At 41.9% G+C, this 17,998-nt stretch overlaps 2 protein-coding genes across 2 annotated transcripts; one reads left to right on the forward strand and one right to left on the reverse strand.

Annotated features, from left to right (window-relative positions):
* Positions 1 to 1,464: 1,464 nt before the first annotated feature.
* On the reverse strand, positions 1,465 to 11,730 carry SARAF (store-operated calcium entry associated regulatory factor). The gene is made up of 6 exons (XM_059844339.1): positions 11,574 to 11,730; positions 10,776 to 10,951; positions 9,158 to 9,548; positions 6,009 to 6,117; positions 4,372 to 4,490; positions 1,465 to 3,855 (listed from the first exon to the last, which is right to left on the reverse strand). The coding sequence occupies exons 1-6, from the start codon at positions 11,647 to 11,649 to the stop codon at positions 3,830 to 3,832; spliced, it is 897 nt and encodes a 298-aa protein (XP_059700322.1). The 5' UTR covers positions 11,650 to 11,730; the 3' UTR covers positions 1,465 to 3,829.
* Positions 11,731 to 11,881: 151 nt separating this feature from the next.
* On the forward strand, positions 11,882 to 17,115 carry LEPROTL1 (leptin receptor overlapping transcript like 1). The gene is made up of 4 exons (XM_059844348.1): positions 11,882 to 11,986; positions 12,225 to 12,300; positions 13,515 to 13,701; positions 14,725 to 17,115. The coding sequence occupies exons 1-4, from the start codon at positions 11,971 to 11,973 to the stop codon at positions 14,839 to 14,841; spliced, it is 396 nt and encodes a 131-aa protein (XP_059700331.1). The 5' UTR covers positions 11,882 to 11,970; the 3' UTR covers positions 14,842 to 17,115.
* The last annotated feature ends 883 nt before the right edge of the window (positions 17,116 to 17,998 follow it).

Consider the following 17,998-nt stretch of genomic DNA (forward strand, 5'->3'; position numbering starts at 1 on the left):
AAAGTGAAGACTACTGCAGCTACACACAATATTAGGAAAGCAAAAGAACTGGCTGCAGTGGAAGGCTCCAGCAAAATATGCTGAGTGATAAGGAGCCACTCCCACAGAGCACTCAACCCCAGCAGGTAGAGAAGGAGAAGGAGGGACCTGACATTATGTTTCAATAGACACAACAGGACACAACAGCATTGTCTGCTGGTACAGATTGCATTGCTGTGAGATTTTAATGTTTTTGTGGATTTGCTCATATGCCTTAGTTCACAGGCAGCTGGGCCATTTCTGTATCACAATCACTGGTTGATAGGGATTCTGACAATATTAAGAATACAAATTTGCTTTAGTAAGGAAGAAAACATACATCACTTTTAATCGGTGCTAAGTGGACAACAGTCTATGTGCAAGTGCTGCATTTGCAGCTTTTAGACAGCTGTGCAGGCAGGTAGGTATTTCTTGCTACTTTACTTCAGCAATTTCTCTGTGCAACACTTCCTAGTGCTGGAAATCATACCACCTGGCTTAATTCCCTTTTTGGAAGTCAGTGATGTAAAGTGATGATCATGGAAGAATTTTATTTTTCAAATAAATCACCTATCTTGCCTCAGTGCTAAGCCAAACACACACATGGCACCCAGGGAAAAGAGCAAGGTGCACAGCATGAGACTCTGCAGAACTAGCCAAGATCTGACCTGGCAGCTGAGTCACAAGACAGAGCAGCACAGAGAAAGCTTATCTCTGTCCATCTATTTTTTTTTTTTTTCATCACATGCTTCATGGGAAGTCAGCTGTAAAACCAGGAGTTTCGTTTCTGTAATGAGTTTTAGCTTTGTGTGAGGACGTAATCTTTGTCAGAGTACAAGCAGTTCTGGTCCCAGGTACCAAACAGAATTGCATCTACAACAGCATTTAACAGTTTGAGCATTTACATATGCCTTGCAACTATGAAGCTGCTGTGAAGATGCTGCCAGAGCCCTGCCCAGGAGCAGAAGTGAGACTAGGACTTTCCAGATCTGATGCTCAGGAAGGAAGCTCAAGGTCTCAGAAGTATGAGCTCTAAGATGCCTTCCACGAGTTCTTTTCACTCAGAGCATCAGCAGCATTTGATGAAATAAACACTGGCAGAAGAATTTGCAGGCTTCCATTTAACCCAGTTTACAACTGCCAAGATATTGAACTCTCTGTGTAGACCATGTCTCTGTTCAGCAGTGACACATCCTCTGTGTAAGAAGCCAATACATCAGCTTAGGCTACCCCTGTTTTGAGTTCTGCTCTGTCCACAACCAGAACAGCAGCAGTGATCATAAATTCTTTTGAAGGGTTCAGCTCACCACCTTGTAAAACCAGGAGAATGCTGACATAACAGAGCTTTTCTGCAGACTCAGATCCCAAGCCCTGATGTACAAGAAAGCCTTCAATTCCTTATAGGATTCAGTATTTTGTTACTGAAAACATAATCAATACAATAACTCTACTCCCAGTATTGTTTTATTTTATTGAAACAACATACAACTTACCCACTTTGCATCTGGGGGTAAAGGATGATATTATTTACCCAGGAAGAAGATGATGAGACAGAGAACTCTGAGAAAACAAACAATGCCATCCCTGCAGGCCTCAAGACAGTGATTTAAAGACAAAAATACTCCTTATTCACTTATTTCATTCCTTTACCAGAGGGAAGGGCAAACATATCCAAACAGATGCAGAAGCTATAGTAGATTTATGTCTCAGATTTATTTTGCACATTTCATGCAGAAACTATAAATACAAATGAAAACATTGTCTAAAACATTTCATACCTTACCGTAATTTAAGAGCAAACTTCAGCTTCCAACTACCCAGTTAAAAAAAATCCAGTTTCACTGTTATGCAATTAGTTGGCAAAGCAAATATTGACTGTGACAAGCTTAATCTGAATTCACTTAGAAATAAGTAAGAACTCCATATTTAAAATATATTCTTCTGCTACACTTTGTTATAAAGATAAGAGATTTACCATGGACTTCTTCTCATAAAAGGCAGAGCTTTCTAGGAGGCCATGAGTAGGGTCTTTGTCACTTCCCTTTTTAGGTTCACAGTGCAGGCTATTAATGCAGTTATTTTTCCCCAACCCTCAGGTAGCTCTGAGAAGCAAACCACCCTTTCACCCTCAAGTTATTCTGAATGTATCAAATGAAATTGATAACACTTTTAGTACAAGAACGTTTTCATGAAGAACTTTTTCTGGCTGTTGACTCCATAAAAATTTCTGGGATTTGCTTGTATATTTTTTTCTTTTCTTTTTTGATTTTCTCTCTTTTGGTTCCTTAAGTCATACACTGAACTTGGGTGTTAACATACAAACTAATTCCTTCTATACTCATGAATGGACATGGTTGCTTTTCCCTGAGTTACGCTAAAGTCACTTTCTCAGACTAAGCAGACCTAATTATCTCCTTGTGGAGGTGCAACCTGTATCAGCTGAGCAGTGCTTTGCTTTCTCTGTAACAGCTGGTATCAATTCCCAGACACAGTATTTTCCCAAGGCTGAAAGACAACGCTTCTCCTGCTGCTGCCAGCATACACGAGCTGTGCCCACACAAACACTTCTACGTTCTGTTAGGATGGCCTCTGCAGAAGAGCTGGTGATCAAGCAGCCCATTCTTCACTCTTCCCCTCTCCTCACAATCCTGAGAAATTTCTCTGCTTTTTATCCAGCAGTGCTTCTTCCAGGAGAGAAAAAGTCACCCAAGAACTGTATGATACTTTACAGAGGCCCCAAAAGATCATCACAGAACAAAGCAAGGCCTCTCTGCTTCCTACTCTTCGACAGCACTTTGTTTTTTAAAGCACGTTTGGGGAAGTTTACATACTGTTAGATATCCAACGTCCTTTCTTAGCATAGTAGCGAGGCCTGCTGTGTCCCAGCGATTCTATCATCTTTGCATTAAGAACATTCCCTTCCCTTTTGCAAGGAGCACCTTTGGTTTACTGTGCCCTGGACAGGTGATCTAGCAGGACAGACCACTCACATTATAAGTTTTCATTTCATTGCCAACATCCACCATTAGGAGGAAAATCTGTGGCCTCAATGCAGGCAAAACATCTGCGATCACCTGAATTTAAATTACCACAGTCTTCCAGAAAAAGGTCCAGATTTCCAGGTTACTTATTTATCCCAAATAACTTATAGACAAAGTTCTCCAGGTTTGCACAGTCACCTTGGATAAATTCTATAACATGGAGAATCCATGAATCTGCACATTTTTGCTCCAACAGTCACATAGCACAGATACAAACATACTAATGTTAATCTCTTTATACACAGTTTTGCTCTTGTCCACTGAGGAAGAACTCCAACATTTTTCTTAGTGGCTGACTGCACTTACAGTAAAGTTCACATTAATTCTGCAAAGGCAAACAAAAATAGCTTCAAAGAACAACACTCCTTACGTATCAGGTAGATGCTGAACTACCAGAAAAGAGGAAAAATATTATCAGAAATTTGGGACCAAATGAAATGAAGCCCAGAACATGAGTAGTAAGATACAAGCTTTGAAAGTATGGTAAGGCTATCATTGGGGCCTCAAGTACAGACAGACACATGGTCACTGTAACATCATTCTTCTTAACCTGGATGAGCTTTTTCTATAGGAGATGCTGATCTGAAATAGTGGATGATCCAGCACCTGTCATACCCTAAATAGCAGTGAGAGTCCACAGAGAAAGTGAGGAATTCTTTGCCTAGTCCTTCATACCTCATATCCACTTCTGAAGTACACTACTATTAAAAGAAGAACAAGTACACAACAAGATTTAGTTCAATCACTCTGATGTAATAATGTAAAAGATTTCATCTTCGCTTTGTGCCCCCAAAGCCTGCAAAATAAAAAAATAAAAGTCAGCTCCACCATGGTCTTTCCATTGAACTCTCTAGTTCTAAAAAGCCTAAAGGTGGCAAGGGAGATGAGGCAAACATATTCACATGAAGGAGAACAGCAAGCAACTGTGGGCTGACTGGCCTGGAAACTATTCTGCTCTTGCAGATTAGACAACATGCATTCTACAGAGAACATGTCTGTGCACGTTTGCTAGAGAAAGAGTACAGGCAGTGCTCATCAGAAGGGAAAGCCTTAAACTAATGCACCTTGCCAGTGAAGACAAGCCTGATGCTGATGATGCCATGCCCACCACCACAGGCCTGTGGGGAATTTCATGCCCCACAATGTTGCCCTACTTCTATAGGGAATGGAAGGAAGGGACATTGTTACATGCCATCTACACCAACTGGTAAAATAAAACAAGGATGCTTGTTGAACCACAACTAACATCTGCATGTTTTTCATAGGTCAAAGTCTCTTGAGCTTCAGGAAATTAAAAGGTGCTTTGCCTTACCAGAAGCAGTTCTTGTTCCTGAGCTGCTGCCTTCTGTGGAATTCCTTGAGTGCCCATACATAGGAGGTACAGCTGTGGGATCTGTCCACATACTGTGATAAGGGGAACGCGGCTGGGCTCTGGCATGAAACAAGAATAGAAGGAAGGCTTCATTAGTGGCCTTCAGGAAAATTAAGAAGACACCATTCCAAACAAGAGAACAGCACCTCCAAGGGAAAACTGTAAGCAGTTTCCAAAGCTGGAAATATTCTTATTTAATGTATTTAACACATTGAGAGCAAGGACATCCAGTGCTGTGATACCATAATCTGTAGACTTTCAAAAGGAAATTAAGCTTTATTCTTCAGAATAAGGAATTCTAACAATTTAAAGTGAGGAAAGTTTTCTTTCTGAAATTTTGACTTTAAATACCATCAGACAAGAAATAAGTTTGAAATCTGAAGTTTAAATGCATTTTGGCATAACCTACATCCCAGCCATGTTTGGCAAGAGAAAAAACATCCTTTTGTTAACTCTTTTGGAAAGGTCATATCAGTAATACTAACATATCATGGTCTTTGACTCACTCACTTAAAATTACTTGCTTCCATGGATATGGAATTTCCTGCTGTTGAAATTTACAAACAGCCCTCTCACACTTCCTGACACCAGCATTTTGCAGCACATAATTTCAAAAGCATAAGAAACTGAATTAAATAATAGTGGGCCAAAGACTGTTTTAAACAAAAAGAAGCCCAAGTTAGGAAGCTTGTTTATGTATTTGGACTTACTCAGTTAGATCTCTAATCTTGAGCAATAATTTGTGCCTACTGAAATGGTGGTGTGTATAGAAATCAGGGAACTAACCTGTATGTAGATGCTACATGAATAGAATGCCTCAACACAAGAGTCATGTATTTAAGCCTTAAGAAATATCGGGCCAATAAAAACTTTAACACATCATACCTTAGAAAAATTCTTAGAACAATTAATATAAGGCTTCTGTTACTAAAAATAGCCTACAACTTTACCATACAGATGCTTAGCCCACTCCTGTCCATATATCTTAGTCTCTAATCTGCTACATTTCTACAGGAATAGACTTGATACATAAGCAAGTCATTTCATAAATAGAGAAAACTGCTTAGGATCTGAAGATTCCCTGCAGGAATCTCATATTTTCTCCAGTGAAGCCTAAAATGGCAGCAACTGCTCTCTTTAAACTGTTAATCTAAAAATGATGCATTCTAAATGTCTAAAAGCCTATACCAAATATGGTCATCCAGACTTATTTTAGGAAAGATGACACACTGATACAAGAGATCCATATACAGATGATTATATGTTTAATATGACTATGTGTATTTTAAGGCATTCTGCAGATAAATTGTTTAAATGCTCAATTCAAATTTGCAGGTCATCAGGCCAGGTCAGAGGAAGCAGAATGAAGTACCTCAGTCTTTCCAAATCTGCCTCAGAAACATGTTTGAAATGTCTCTGGTCCTGGAGCTACAAACAGCTGCTCAAAGTTCTTCTAGTGGTAGAATTTTATAATTTGAATGACACAGGTCTGAAATCTTAAAAGCAATGTCAATATAGTACGTGGCATACCCCCTGAAAGCTTAAATGCTTAAAATCTAATAGTATGCATATTTTACCTGTGACTGCCTGCCAAGTAGCCTAGCAAGCCTCCTGCTCCTAATCCAGTCCAAAATCCTGGTCCTGAACTGGTTCCATGATAGGAATGAGTTCCAAAGCTGTTATCATCTTAAAAAAAATGAAAATAGGAAGCATAAGTTAGTAACAGACTAATCCTCAGGCCAGCTGTTGCAACAAAATTCTCTCCTGTTAAAGATAATGGAAAATTAGACAACAAACTGCTCCTGATTTCAGCAGATTTTCAATCAAGCTTAACTTGAAAGGCCTCACATTTCAGAAAGCAGTAAACTCCACATAAACTAACACTACTATAAAGAGTTTTATGTTAAAAATCTGCTTCCACTTCATTTCACAATCCTGACAATTGCAAAATATGGAAAAGAGTCCCTGCCTGCTGATCTATAAACAGACAAGTTAGATTAAAAATAGAAAAGGAAACTAAGAAAGAATAATCTGCTGAAGGTCACCGAGCAGGCCAGAAGCAGATGCAGGAACACAAATCAAGTAGGTAACACTGCAGAGTGTGCAAACCATAAAGACACAGAGCTCCTAATCTCACTGAGCACAGCTGCACAGTTTGAGTCACAGTGGCTCAGTGTAACGCTGACATTACTGGTATTGTTCCTGGTAATCCTAGTCTGGCACCTGTTATCAAAAGCCAAGCTAACTGCAACCACATTGCAAAGTTTTCATTATGCATGAGTCACCAAGCTTGACAAATACCTTGATGAAACTGCAAGCATATCAAGGAGGTTTTGGGGGAAGGAAAGTCACAAATTTTCTGACATGTGACCTGTACATAACATAAGGTTCTGAGCCAGAATGAATGTTTTCCATTTATAAAGAAAAAGAGAAAATACAAACCTAAGTTAGAATAATTTTCTGGTCTAGCAAAAATCATGGATGCAAGAATAAGCTCAACCATGGGTTTAACACGTAAGGAAGTATAAAAAAAACTGAAGATAACATTAGGGTCTCCCTAAAACATGCCCACCTGAACAAGTGGGCCAGAGATGACATAGGTAAAAATCAGAGGGCTTGGTTGGTCTTCAAACTGATATGGGTTGTTTGAAGTCATAGAAGATAAAACAATTATGAAATAATCAGTTTCAGTCTAGACTGGATTTGATACTGAATTTCATCTTGAATATGAAATATAAACTCTCATTAGGATGATATACCAATAAATTATACTGATTTGGAACAACCAAAAAAAAATTACTTCATTTGCTGTGAAAACAATATTAATCAGAGATGAACCAACTCATTTATTCAAAAGCACCATGACTGAACACTGACTCAGAAAACTGAGTAATTTTTTTTTTGTAATATCTAGAGTAAACATTAAGAATAATGTCAAACAACAAACTGAGAGAAAGCAGAACTTAATTAAGATAGTCAGGCTAAACAAGTTCCACAGGACACATTCTGCATGTCAAGGGGATTTAAAATGAGGCAAATTAAATATTAACAGCAATATGTGAACAACATTGCTTTTTGTTACTGTCCAGATTTCCAAAGACTAATACATTCCTGGAACACACGGACACACACACTAAGAAAAGTGCTTTTGCTCTGCTCCCACAATGTAAGGCAGACACTGAATGCATGAAGTAGCCTAACACTTTAACACTTAGTATTTTTAATCTGGCTCCAGATTTCCGTTTTCCTCCTTACTTTGCCTGAAATCTAAAGACAAATCATTGACATGCCTTATTAAAAACATCACAAGCTAAGCATTATATGGCCCCCAATGTGTATTTTAAGTATCTCAGTTTTCAGCAATCCTCAAGAAAACATTCTCAAGGCCCTGCCCTTGCTAGATTTGTGACTCCTGCAAAGAAAAATGCATTGGGGCAATTAACTGACACGGAACTGAAGAGAAAAAAAATGAAAATAACCCTTCATTGTTTTGCCTGTGCCCCGTGTGACAGAGCTGTGTGTCATGGCCAGGGCTCCTGCTGACCACCACAGTACAGCCAGTGCCATGCCCTCACATGGCCACTGATGCCCACGCAGCACAGTCAGTATGATGTAAACACACGCAAACCAATTTGCAAAGCCAACAGAAGCAGATTCCCTTTAATTTTCTGGTGCAGGTACAGCTGAAAGTTTCTGCTGTGCACGCCCTGCACAAGGGTAACCAAAAGAATTACACTGCACCCTCTGTTGGCCAAGCTGTTTGAACAAAACTTGGAGAAAGCATTAATAAGCATTACTAAAATATAAAGTTTCAACTAGTAAACCTAATCCTTGCTACTTATTTCCTTGCCAAAAGCCCTTCTCTATTAACAAACAAAAAACAAAAAAAAAAAAAAAGAAATTATGCAACTTGTGAGAATGCAATTTAAGTTCTAGTGTTGTGAGTAGCTTGCATGTTTACAAGGTTAAATGAGTTAGTCAGACACCAGATGAGTAATGTTTATTTCCCTGAGACACTATTATGGCCCAAGGAAGACCACTTATTCTGTGGCAGAAGACACCAGTTTTCTGGGAAAAGAAAAATTGCCTCTTTTCCCAGCAGCAGTTTTGTCATTGCTTTTGTAATTTTCAACTTCAGATGAAAGGCCCCACATGAGATTCAGATGCTGTACCCTCTAATGACAGTTCACAGACACTGTTCTCTGCTCTGGGAACCAAATCTTTCAGCAGCTGGGACTACACTGAAGCCCTGTTAAACAGAGGACTGGTACATGATACTCAACCCCATCAACTGCTTTGTCAATGAAATCAGGGCTGAAAGGCTGTTCTGTAAAGTTTCTGAGTGCTCCTTTGGCATGGCTTTGTTCCTGGCTGTGTAAGAAGATTCTCTTTTCCAGATTACCTATGACAATTATTCTCCCTGTCACAATCCTGCTATTTCACAGGTGATGAAAAGAATGCTTGCAGAGCATGGGGAGGTAGCTTTTCAAAGGTTCAGAGGGCAGCCTGCCCTGAAAGCCTGTGGAAAGCCAAGCCCTTATTTCCTATATTGAACAAAGAGCAGAATACAAAGCTGGCCACAGGCTCTGCAGCCAAGCCTGCAGCCAATTCAGCAGTTGCCTGCAAATGCTGTGGTTTTTAACTCTATCCCACCTTCCCTTACCACAGATAAAACAAGACAATCCTGCTTGCTCTTTTGAATACTGTAAATGGCTCAGAGCCCTACCTGTGAAGGTGGACTTAAAACCAGGAGGAGGAGGTGCCTGCTGACTCTGCCAGAAGGGCTGAGAGAAGCCATCACTGCCCCCAGAACTCTGCTGAGACTGCTGGTTGCTGAGGAAGAACTTGTAAACTCCAAAAGCAAGAATGAGAAGAACAATTACAACAATTGCTCCAGAACCAGAATCAGAATAATCTTTCCTTGACTGGTAATAGCTAGAGCCAAAGCTTCCAGAGTTCTTCACTTTCCTTTCACCTTCCTCAGTCAGCTCTAGCTTGAACAGCAAACTACAGGAGCCTCTTAGTATGTAAGGATCATCTGGGTAATCGTAGCCTTCACAGCTCACTTCCATTTGTCCAAAACGGTAGGCATTTTCCAGGTCTGCTTTGCACTGCCACTGAAAAAATAAACACAACACAATGTAAAACATACTGCCCCAAAGATGAAAAACACCCGTCTGCTTCCCCACATACGCTCTGAAATAAGGTTGTAATTGCTAACAAATCATCTACAGGCCATAGGTAAGAAATCTCTGTGTGCTCTTATTTTCAAAAGGAGTTAAGAGTTTTATGTTTAAATTACTTTTAAATCCTAAAACTTAAAAGAGATCTTATCTTTCAGAACACTGAAGAATTGCAACTCTGGAATATTTAGTTTTTTCTTCACTAAAACCTTTTTCAAATATCCCTTCCTGAGATACAGCAATACTTCTAAAACTGTGCTGTACCCTGTGCAACAGCTCCGTAATAAATGCCTGTCCTGTGCAAACTCATAAAAACATAACACGTGAGCCTGAGATCCAGTGCACCCTTGTGTCCATTTGTGCCTGTGCAGAAATCAAAAGAAACTGAGACAGACATCATTAGGCATCCATATGCAACACTTAACAAATACTGGGGATTCTCTGGTTGAACACAGGTGGATCCTCAGGCTCACATTCCCTTGAGGTACCCAAACAAAGGGATCTCTAATGGCACCTGACATGTATTTTGGAGAGGAAATAAGAAAGTAGTTGTCTCTAAATTAGTAATTCAGTACAGCAGTTCCAACTGCCAGTTTTGATTGTTCCTTCACAATACTGTATCAGTTTTAGCAAATACTTTCAGCCTTGATTCCTGGTTATCTACTGACAGTGGCCTCTTTAACAGCTGAAAGTCAAGACTATTTACTGACAAGCACTCACATCCTAAGGTGCAAGTGAAAGTCAGGCAAGTCTGAAATTTAGTTTTTAAAAGGTAAAGCTGAAGTGAATCAAAATATTAAGAAGCCTTTTCCACGCTAATAAAAAATGGAAATTCACACAGCAATAATAATTCAAAAGAATCCTCTGGGGTTTGCAAGAGTTTGATTTTACAAACTCAAGCACTGTTTTATTTAAAACTAATAAAGGTTTGCTGTGCTGTGCTTTTACATTAGCTCCTTCAAAGATATATCAAACATATAACTACAGCAGTTCTGGAAAATCCAAACCAAAAAGTATTTAGGTTAAGTTTTTAGTGCAAGAATTCATCTAACAAAAAGCACCTGAACTGACAACCTAGCTCACTACTATTTGTTCCTTCAGAACTTCCCAGCTTGGGGGAAAGCGATTTCACAGTCAGTTTAACAAGTTTTAAACAGTTACCTGTACATCGTAGCCATCCCATCCCTTGTTGTAGCACTGCACAACCTCAGGGACACGGGAACACCCCGCAGAGCCTCCCGTGCACTGCAGCTGAGGGACCGGAGCTGTCCGCCTCGATGTTGTGTATTGCCCTCGGTGGAGAGTGAGTGCCTGAACATCCCGCAGCAGAACCTTCCCTGAAACAGGCAGCACAAAGAATCACAGAATCCATTAGGCTGGGAAAGACCTCTGCGATCACCGAGTCCAACCTCGATAAAAGAACTCTAATACGTCAACCAGACCACGGCACAGAGTGCCACGTCCAGTTTTCCCCTAAACACCTCCAGGGACGGTGACTCCACCACCATCCTGGGTAGCCCATTTCAATATTTGATCACCCTTTCCGTGAAAAACTTCTTCCTCCAGCTTGTCAGCGCTTGTGCAGGTGCACTCCTCTTGGCTACCAGGGCCTGCTCTCAGGAAAAGGCTGCCGATGGAAGCCGAAGGAAGCAGTGAACCTGCATCTTTACGAGACGAAGCTCTGGGAAGAACCAGACGCCCAGAGGGAAACACGGCAGAGCTCCCCATTTCCTCCCGAGGCGGCTCTGGGCTGCCACCGCTGACCGCGGTGCGGGATCACTCCGACACAAGCAGGTTTAGGGGGAGCCCAAAACCGACAAGCCCTTTTTCCCCCGTGCCGGCCGCCGCTAAACCGGCAGCACTGCGGAGTGCCGGGCCGCGAGGAGCCGCCAACGGCCGGGAGCGGCGGCAGGGGCGGCTGAGGCTGCGCTGAGCCGCCCTGATACCCGCGGGTCTCACCCGATCGGTCCCAGCCCAGCGCAGGTCCGGCGGCGGCGCAGAACAGAAGGAGCAGGCGCGGAGCGAGACCCGCCATGGCAGCACCGGGAGCTGTCACCGCCAGCCCGGGGGGCGGTGCCCGCGCCGGAACGCGCGGGGCCCGGGGAGAAGCCCCGCCCCCACCGTGCCGTGGGGCCAATGGGCGACGAGGGCTCGGCGCTCCCCCGCGATCCGTGAGGGGGCGGGGCAACCGCCGCGGGGCCTGCGCGCGCGCCACGTATGAGCGTCATGAGGCCGTCCCGGGAGGGGCGGGGCACGGCTCCGCCCCTTGCCCCTACGGCTTCCGCTTCCGCGCAGCATTTCCGGTTTCCGGCGCGCGCCTCTCCGGTCCCGCGCGGCTGGCGGGACGGGCGGCGCCATGGCGGGAATCAAAGGTGCGCGCGGGGCGGGGACGGTAACGGCGGGCGCGCGCGACACGTGCTGGGAGGGGCCGGGCCGGGCTGGACGGGCCCTCGGGCGGGAGCGGCCGGGAGCCCCTGCGGGACCTCGAGTGCCCCCGCTCCGCCGGGCGGCCGGGGCTGCGCTGAACCCCGCGTTTGTCTGCGGGCGGCGGTGGGTGCTGTGCGCGGTGCAGTGCACCCTTCATGTTGGTTGGGTTTATTCTCGTTGTAGCGCTGATCAGCCTGTCCTTTGGGGGAGCGGTCGGACTGATGTTCTTGATGCTCGGATGCGCCCTGCCCCAATACAAGTACCGTGCACTCTCTCTCTATTCTTCTATTCTTTCTGTGTGGCTATAGCTTCAGAGGAGTCCCGCTTCCATGATGGTGGATTGATAAGTTCTCTCTGTGTAGGGGGGGGGCTCAGGTTTTTTGGTTTGGGTTTGTTTTTTTTTTTTTTTTTTTGGCTGGTTGGGCGTTTTTGGCTTTTGCTTCAAAAGATTGGTGTGGGAATATAAAAAAAGACCATCGAGGATTTAATTAATCCTAAAAAGTAATGGCAGCAAAAGTTAAAGTACCAGGCCTGGCTGCAGACTATGAAAGGATGCGTTGCCCTGACTGTCTGGACTTGTGTCCTGCTGTGGCTGACCCTCAGACAGCAGCATCTCCCGAGGTGGGCAGCAAGTGTGCGTTATCCAGGGAAAGATTTGCCCTTTCTGTGGCTGCCTGGGGGTAACTGGGCTGTCAGTGACTATCAGGTGGATCCTTGGCTGTGTCCCACACTTGTAATATAGCATCTCGAGTAATTGCAGCTATCTCTACTTTCCCTACACCAATTCCTATCTCTTGGTTTTCAGGAAATACAAAGTAGCAGACCAAGTGCTCAGATAGTAAGGCCTATGGCTTTGACTCTTTGCAAGTGAATGTTGACTTTACAGAAAATATTTTAAATTGACTTATTCACTGTTGAATAAATACTAAATATTCTGTTGGTAGACCTGTTCTTGGTTGTGAATTCCAGTTTCTACATATATGACTAGAATTCCTAGGCCAGTTTTCTTTTGTTATGAAGCCAGTGCTAGTGACACAAACACTTGGGAAGGAGACCCTTATACAGTTGCCCTTCAAACAATGCAGTAAAGTTTTATTGCAACAATGTGCACCTGTATGCCTGAGAAATCTAGTCGGGGGCACTGCCAGGGTATCTCTTAAGTACAACTGGCAGGATAAATTTGGAGTTAAGCTCACTTTGTGAGGTGGCATTAGATTTAGGCTTGCTTAGTGCAATCTTGCTTTGTCAATATCCTGTTAGTGAACTCTGCTGCCATTGAGGTCAGCCGAAGCCACTCACGCACATGGTCTGTTGGATTACTGTCAGCTCATTCCAAGGCAAAGGATTTGCCTTCTCTGGGCTTGTCTGTCTGCCCTAAATGGGGATGCTGGATGGGGAAAATGCCTTGCATGAATTTTAGGAGGAGCAGGAAGTAAATCCAGTGAACTAAAACTTTTCTTCTTTCTTTTTCAGCCGGTACTGGCCTCTGTTTGTTCTGTTTTTTTACATCCTTTCTCCTATCCCATACTGCATAGCAAGAAGATTGGTAGATGACACAGATGCTACAAGTAATGCCTGCAAGGAGCTGGCCATATTCCTTACAACAGGCATTGTGGTCTCAGCATTTGGGCTGCCCATAGTGTTTGCAAGAGCAGAACTGGTTAGTAGTATTTCAATCTGTGACTGCCTTTTTTTTTTTCTAGAAAACTTCATTCTTTGTGTTTGTTTGTTAGTTGAAGCTAAAGCTTTCAAGTACTAAAGAACTCTTACTATTATGTACTTTTGGAACCAGAATAAGATTTTTTTTTTGGCAAGAAAAATCAATACAGAAATGGGAGCATGGCAGAACATTGTGACTGCCAATTGCTTCACGTGGTCATGGAATAAAGCCTAACAATGCATTGCAGAGAAAATGAGACAGAAAATATTGTGAAAACTTAACAGGGAAGTAACCAAATGCAGAAGTGTAAATACTTTGAAGACAATTTGTGGAATAGTTGGGCTAAAGCAGCATGAATAAACAAACAAACAAAAAGCATTTTTATGCTCACTGTAAATGATCTTGTAACTGATATTGGTATAATTTTCTTAAACTTCCAAGTTCTCATTACATATTTCCCAGTATACAGCTTTTCACTAAAATACCTTAAAAGTTCATTTTGTGTGAATGTCAGAAAGCACTACCAAGTCAAAAAACATGGAGTGCACTTTCATAAATGTCTTTAGGCAAGTACAGCTCAGATGGACAGTTGGAATGCCTCTCATCCTTTGAGTAATCCACTTACTCTCCTCAGGAAACATCCACCTCCTATTTTGTTACTGGGATATCTGCTGGCGTTTTGAAGCCCTTAAATACCTGTTTTAAAAAGTCTTACAGCATAGCTGGGCTGCAGATGTGTTTGATGCTGTTGTCTAGCCTTACTTTGCATACCAAACCAGTTGTGCCTGCTAGCCAATGCTTTGAGTACAGCTAGAAGAAACTTGCAGTGCTGCTTGGTTGGCCGTGAATTTGTCAAGTAATTTTGGGTAAACCTGCTTGGTGTAACCACAAATAGTGAGGCATTGCCTCTTGCATCATGGACATATTAGTGAACTTAGTTGAGAATTGGGCAATAAGATGTTACCTTTTGTCCTGTTAGTGTTCAGCTCCAAATGTGTCTAACTGAATTCTGCCTGTTCACAGATTTACTGGGGCGCATGTGCACTCGTTCTCACTGGGAATACAGTCATCTTTGCCACCATCCTAGGATTTTTCTTGGTCTTTGGCAGCAATGACGACTTCAGCTGGCAGCAGTGGTGAAAGGAAGATCAGAGAACTATCCACAGGCATCTTGTCATGCAGTGGCCATCCATACAAATGAGAGAATGGGCAATAAAGAGAAGTAGCATAGCAAGCCTCTTGAATATTCTAGATGCTCCTTTTGACGTTGTTCGTTCTGAGTGTACTACCGTTGCTGACAGGGTTTCTACGTTTTTATGAAGTAGAGAGATGATTGACTTCATTTTTACCTATGGTATGTTTTTAGGTGCTCTCTTGGTTTAAAATTGTCATTCTTCTGTCCAATGTTTTATGTGAAGCTTTAAACCAGGAACAACATTTAAATATAGTTTCAGAGATTTAAAGTTGGGGGGTTTTGGTGGGGTTTTTCTTTGTTGGTGTTTTTTTGGTTTTTGTTTTTTAAGTTATGAATTAATACTATGTTACTTTTTTTTTATAAATACCAGGATTAAATTATATACAAGCTGAATGGAAGTAAGAGATTGTCCACCACCATTGCCAATTACCAGATCAATAGATTGTTGCTATATTTTAGCAGTGGCAAGGTGGGTTGGAGAGTACTGGTTGAAGATTTTCTTCTGCCCATACCTCAGACTGGGTGATGAATGTTGATAGCCTTCATTTCAGGAGAAGGCTGAGGAGCAGGTAAAGTTATTTGGGAGAGAAGTCCTAAATTTTAATACCACTAGCTCTTTTACCTGCTTTGTCATAGATTCTGTGGATGTGACATTCAAATACTCTGTAAATCTATTGATGCTGACATACAAAACTGAAGTGTATTGTAGGGGAAGAGAAAATGATGTTTAAATTCCATTTTTTAAAAAAAGTATCTTTTGAACTCTTTCTATTTATAAGCATTGTATGGTTTTGAACTTTTATGTCAGCTTTTTACCACAAAGATGGTAAAATGTTCATTTATGGAACTACTGGTCTGTGTTAATTTGAAGCATATACAAAGCTATTTGCTCCTCTCCCTTTTTAATTTATTTTTTACATAGCATATATATATAAATATATAATAAACCAGCTTTTAAAATGTAGATTAAAACTTTGTGTAAAACTTGCCTGAGTTTTCCTGCCCCCACCCCCTTTTTTTTCTTTTTTTTTCCCCCCCTCAATGCAGCTGAGGCACAACTTTTGGAAGTCACTGGCTGAACTGATTTCACTGACTGTTTTTAAGTTCTTTTGCACTGTTGGTTAATAAGATTTACTGTTATGTCTGTAACTGTAGCTTGTATTCTGTAAGATTGCACATGTAGCTTCAAGTATTTAAGACAAGTTTTCTGCATACCTCTCAATTGTCCAGATTTTTTATTTGAAGAAATCTGCCACTGGGCATTCCATCACAGCACAGTTGATGAGTACTACTTAAGCAGGTTTGGCTGTACCACATGCAGTGATGACCTTGACCAAACTTTTGAGCTGTATTTTTCAATTATTTAAAAATAAGTCTATGAAACTTAACTGTGTAATTGAAAGCTTAGGTTTTGCTCAACAGTATGAAAAGGCAGAGAACTGCAGGTCTTGGCTGTAGTATTTGTGTGCAGATGCAAACCAAGTGTAGAGTTTGCATGCATATATATATATATATCCCTCCACACACTGCTTTGTTCATGTCCTGTGTGTGGAACAGAGGAACAAGCAGGTGCCAAGACTCCAGAGCAGAAGCCAGTCCAGAGCAGATGTACTTCAGGCATAACCAAGTGCTTCACCAGGCTGCCTGCGATGGTGGCGTTCAGAGCTGCACGAGGACTGTAGGATCACAAGTTTCTTTCCCTTTTACTGCAAGATTTCTGCACCCACAACCCCAGTACGATGGATGCTTCAAAAAATCTTCCAAACCAGTGGCTAAAGTTGCAGTCCTTATGGAGGAGGAATGCCTAGGACTTATGTACATATATGTACATATATGATCTGTTTTTATATGTACACATATGATCTGTTACCTGTTCCTTTTTCATGGTCAGGAACTGTTTTCTCCTTCATTCCTGAAGCCACGTGATGCTATTCTCTGCATCATGGAGCTGACTCTGTATGTACTGGTGGTGGATTTTTTGTTTGCTAATTGCATTACAACACTCCCTCCTTGCTTGCACACCAAGTACGTGCAGTATTGCTCTGATTCATGAGCGGGACACTTGAGAGGTATGATCCTTCCATATAATATGCACTGAGATTGTGTTACCATCCTTCTAGAGGGAAAAACTTTGAGCGATACAAATTTTAAATAGCAATCTTGAGTTCTGTATGTTTAATCAAAAATACTCTAATAAAAAGAGTATTTTGTTTAAAGTATTAATTGTTCTTTTTCCTTTATTTAATGTGGTTGTTACTCCTGTAGAAGAGATGACACCAGACTGCTCACAAGTCCTTCAGAACAAGTATTCGTGGTTTTTACCTGGGACTGCTTTATAAAGAGAGGCTCCAGTGACCAAGCTGCACTGAGCAACTTGTTGACTTTGGTCATATCTCACATTGCAGTGTTTCCTTCACTTTCTCTTTGAAAGCCAAATACTGAAGTGTTGGTGCTGTTATACAAAGTGATGGCCCTCTTAACCCTATGATGTATTTATAACTCTGCAATTTTTATTTTAAAAAACACACGGACTTTGTTATATTTGTAATCCTGACATTTCTGAAATTTGAAAACTGATGACTGAGGCCAGTCTTTTAGCCAAAGAAAGTAATGGGAGTTGGTAGAAAATCCTTTTGGGGTGATAAATCACCCCTTCCCTCTCCACACTCACACTCACTTTGGTCAAAACATTGGGAGTGGAGTTATTTGGCAATAACTAAGGTGCTAAATCTGCAGAGCTTTATCATGAAAGCAAATTAAATCAGTACAATCACTGAAAATGCTGGGCTGGAAGAGACCCATCATGATGACTGAGTTCAGCTTCAGTCCCTGTGCAGGACGATCACCAGAGTCACACCGAGTGCCTGAGAGCATTGTCTAAAAGCTCCTTGAACTCTGTCAGGCTTGGAGCTGTGACCCCCTTCTCTGGGGAGCTGTTCCAGTGCCCAAACACCCTCTGGATGAAGAACATTTCCCTGAAATTTAGCCTGGACCTTCCCTGACTGAGTTCCATTCTGTTTCTTTGAGTCTTGTCACTTGTCACCAGGGTGAAGAAGTCGGTACCTGCCCCTCCTCTTCCTTTCTTGAGGATGTTCAAGACCA

Source organism: Haemorhous mexicanus, chromosome 4, assembly GCF_027477595.1.
Source record: "Haemorhous mexicanus isolate bHaeMex1 chromosome 4, bHaeMex1.pri, whole genome shotgun sequence".
Classification (NCBI taxonomy): domain Eukaryota; kingdom Metazoa; phylum Chordata; class Aves; order Passeriformes; family Fringillidae; genus Haemorhous; species Haemorhous mexicanus.

Bases quoted from the DNA above. Each gene is read 5' to 3' on its own strand.
- SARAF (XM_059844339.1), bottom strand. From the start codon at position 11,649: ATGGCGGGTCTCGCTCCGCGCCTGCTCCTTCTGTTCTGCGCCGCCGCC. The intron at 10,952-11,573 runs GTGAGACCCGCG...TGCCTGTTTCAG, and splicing joins GCTGGGCTGGGACCGATCGG to GGAAGGTTCTGCTGCGGGAT. The intron at 6,118-9,157 runs GTAGGGCTCTGA...ATTTTTTTTAAG, and splicing joins TTTTAAGTCCACCTTCACAG to ATGATAACAGCTTTGGAACT.
- LEPROTL1 (XM_059844348.1), top strand. The intron at 12,301-13,514 runs GTACCGTGCACT...TTTCTTTTTCAG, and splicing joins TGCGCCCTGCCCCAATACAA to CCGGTACTGGCCTCTGTTTG. The intron at 13,702-14,724 runs GTTAGTAGTATT...GCCTGTTCACAG, and splicing joins TGTTTGCAAGAGCAGAACTG to ATTTACTGGGGCGCATGTGC.